Raw genomic sequence first — 2994 nt, 5'->3', positions numbered from 1 at the left:
CTATGATTCCATAATTGATAATTGTTCAAGAAAAGTAATACGATGTTCAAATAAGAACAATCCATAGAGCCACATCAGCACCATATGGATTCTTCACCTTAGGAACCTCCTCTATAATGTTCGAAAACAAGTACAATGACGTAAACACACCAGTTGAAACTTGAAAGTCAGTGAATACTGAATAGATGTGGACTCTTTACTGCATATGGCAGGAAAGCATTTCAGCTAACCATTTAGCACAAACTAGTCGACGAACTTAATCCTTAGGGACGAGTTTCTCCATAGAAGGGCGTACTTTACACATCAACTCTAATGGTACTGCTTTTGGCATAGTGGTTCCCGGGCTTTCCCTCATGTCAATCTCTTGTTCGCTCACTCTTTTCCAATCAAAACACTGAATCAACAAGGCCAATGTCCACCCCATGACCCGCTGAGCCAGGGGTGCACCAGGGCATGCCCTCCGTCCTAGGCCAAAGGGCATCATTAGCTTATGTTGCTTTTCGCCGCCACTGCCCTCGAACCTTTCTGGCTTGAAGCTCAAAGGGTCCTCCCACAACTCAGGATCTCTGTGAATAGCCCATGCATTCACCATTACAATAGAGTCACGTGGAATGAAGTACCCTCCAATGGTGCAATCATCTGATGACGCATGCGGGATGAGAAGTGGAGCCGTCGTGTTTAGTCGAAGGGTCTCAAAGATGATGCATTGAAGGTAAGGTAGCTTTGAAACATCCGATTCTTCTACCAGACGATCATGGCCGATAAGGGAATCAATCTCGTCTTGGGCCTTCTTTAACTTATCAGGGTTGTTTAGCAAATTTGCCATGATCCATTCTAATGTAATAGATGATGTATCTGTCCCGGCAATTAACAACACCTGCACATATGTGTAAGAGTTCCTTTTATCAACGCCGTCAGAAGAAGGGATCTTTCGATATGGAATTGGATGGTATATGGTCGTCTAAGGGCGTAAACATGTACATATCCAAGGAGAAAATCAAAAAGGAAAGAGTATGACATTTTACAGTTAATCTCAGTTACAAATTGGACTCCCTTAATGCAGACTCGATGTCTTAATAAGTTGTTGTCCTGTCCAAACTTGATATTCAAATTGACATTCGCACCAATAGTCCTAAGCGCTGTGCCCAATGCGCAGCCAAGTACTAAGCATTTGAGGAAAGTGACATCAGATTCAATTTGAAAAACTGCACTCAAAACTCTCAAACCAACCCAACCCAACCCGATTAATCATTGTCACCAATTTCGCCGTATTAATACAAAATAGAAACTAAGGGATGTAGGACGAGGAAAAGGTTTCAAGACTTACAAGGATGAGCCCTTTGACCATGAAGTCCGAGTAGTCTTCCGGCTGAGACTCTTGTAGATGCAGGAGATGACTGATCATGCTGTCTGCCAGCTCCGGGTCGCCCTTCTTCCTCCGGTGCTCGTCGATCAACCCCTGCATGAACGCATCGATCTTCTCCTTCAGCTCCACCACCCTCTTCTTCACCCCATTGTAGTCCACCAACTTCAGTATGGGCAGGAAATCGCCCGCGTAACTTATCCCGCCGTTCCCAACGATCTGCTTAATCAGCTTCCTCCCCTCCCTCGCCTCGGCCTCGTCCACGTTCACGCCCTCCCCGTAGTACCGCTTCCCGGCCATCATCCTCATAATGATGTTGAACGTGAGCTCCGAGAAGAGAGTCCTGAGCTCGACCCAGTGCTGGGACCCGAACGCACCCCGGGCCAGCTGGAGCATCAGCCGCCGGATCTCGTCCCTCCGGACGTGGGAGAGCACGTTGAGGCGGTGCGACGAGAGGACCTCAACGGTGGCGATCTTCCGTAGGTTGCGCCACCCATCGCCGTAGGGTGCGGTTATGAGGGTGGTGTAGTCGTAGCCGAGGTGCTTGCCGATGAACAGCTTGGGGCGGTTGGCGAGCACGACGTCGTTCTTGGTGAAGCATTCCTCCACCAGCGGAAGCGAGGACACGACCACGAAGCGGCGGACCCCGAACCTGAGGGTCATGATGGGGCCATACTTAGTGGAGAGGCTTTGGAGGGTCCTGTGGAGGGGCAATTTCAAGTGGTGGAGGTGGCCGATGATGGGGAGAGGAGTAGGGGATGGAGGGAGGTTCTTGGGTTCTCTTGTTAGGAAGAAGTAGAGAATTACTAGAGAGAGGACTGTGAGGAGGATCGAATACAGAATTGTGTTTTCCATTGTTTTTTCTTGGCTTCGTGTTTCGAATTGCCGATGGAGGTTCTTCACAATGTTGCTGCATGTATATATGGAGACCAGAGGCCCAATAAGGAAAACGTGGTCGGCGTTACGCCGTTACCTGTTGGATATGGGAAGCTGCTAGTTTGATGGTTGTTTGTTTTTTTTTAATCACTCGATGCGGAGATGGGGATGTGAATCTACTCCCTCCCTGTCGATACTGATAGTTTTAACAGTGAGGATTAGTCATTATAATCTCAACATAAAGATCTTGAGCTTGAAGACCAGATGAGTTTTGCCCCGTACGAAAGAGGTCGGGATCATCATCTGATGCGCCCTTCATTTTCATCGACTCCTTTTCCGTTCTGGTCGGCTACGTGGTGCCCGTATTTCCATATTATTTCGAGCCCCTTTCATTACAAATTCAATTGCTTCTCAGTCTCAAAAGAACCCTTCGTTTGTCTGTAACTTTATCTTGGATATATAAGCTCTATTTCCCCTCGCGCTACAGTGATGCAGTGATGACAGGCTCGCCGTAAAATATACAAGAGTTACGAGTCAAAACAAACGCAATGTGTCGTCGTGGAACTCTTGTAATAATGTTTTGGTGTAGTGGTTCAATTCTTATGGTGATGTTAAGAGCTACTGCGAAGGTTAATAGAACCATACCATTCCTTTCTAGAGAAAAAAACAAAAAAAAGAACTATACCATTCCTTTTTCGCAGAAAAGGATGTTGCCTTCACGTGCTTTAGGGGACCGGGTATCTAATCCAGAAAAA

General features: G+C 47.0%; 1 protein-coding gene across 1 annotated transcript; it reads right to left on the bottom strand.

Annotated features, from left to right (window-relative positions):
* Positions 1–227: 227 nt before the first annotated feature.
* LOC115742082 (cytochrome P450 81E8-like) lies at positions 228–2258 on the bottom strand. Its single transcript, XM_030676184.2, has 2 exons — positions 1328–2258; positions 228–877 (listed from the first exon to the last, which is right to left on the bottom strand). Exons 1-2 carry the CDS (start codon positions 2216–2218, stop codon positions 257–259), a joined length of 1512 nt encoding a protein of 503 aa, XP_030532044.1. The 5' UTR covers positions 2219–2258; the 3' UTR covers positions 228–256.
* Positions 2259–2994: the final 736 nt, after the last annotated feature.

Source organism: Rhodamnia argentea, chromosome 11 (genome assembly GCF_020921035.1).
Source record: "Rhodamnia argentea isolate NSW1041297 chromosome 11, ASM2092103v1, whole genome shotgun sequence".
Classification (NCBI taxonomy): Eukaryota; Viridiplantae; Streptophyta; class Magnoliopsida; order Myrtales; family Myrtaceae; genus Rhodamnia; species Rhodamnia argentea.
The sequence above is the reverse complement of the archived record's forward strand: the minus strand, read 5'-3'. Positions and strand labels throughout refer to the sequence as shown.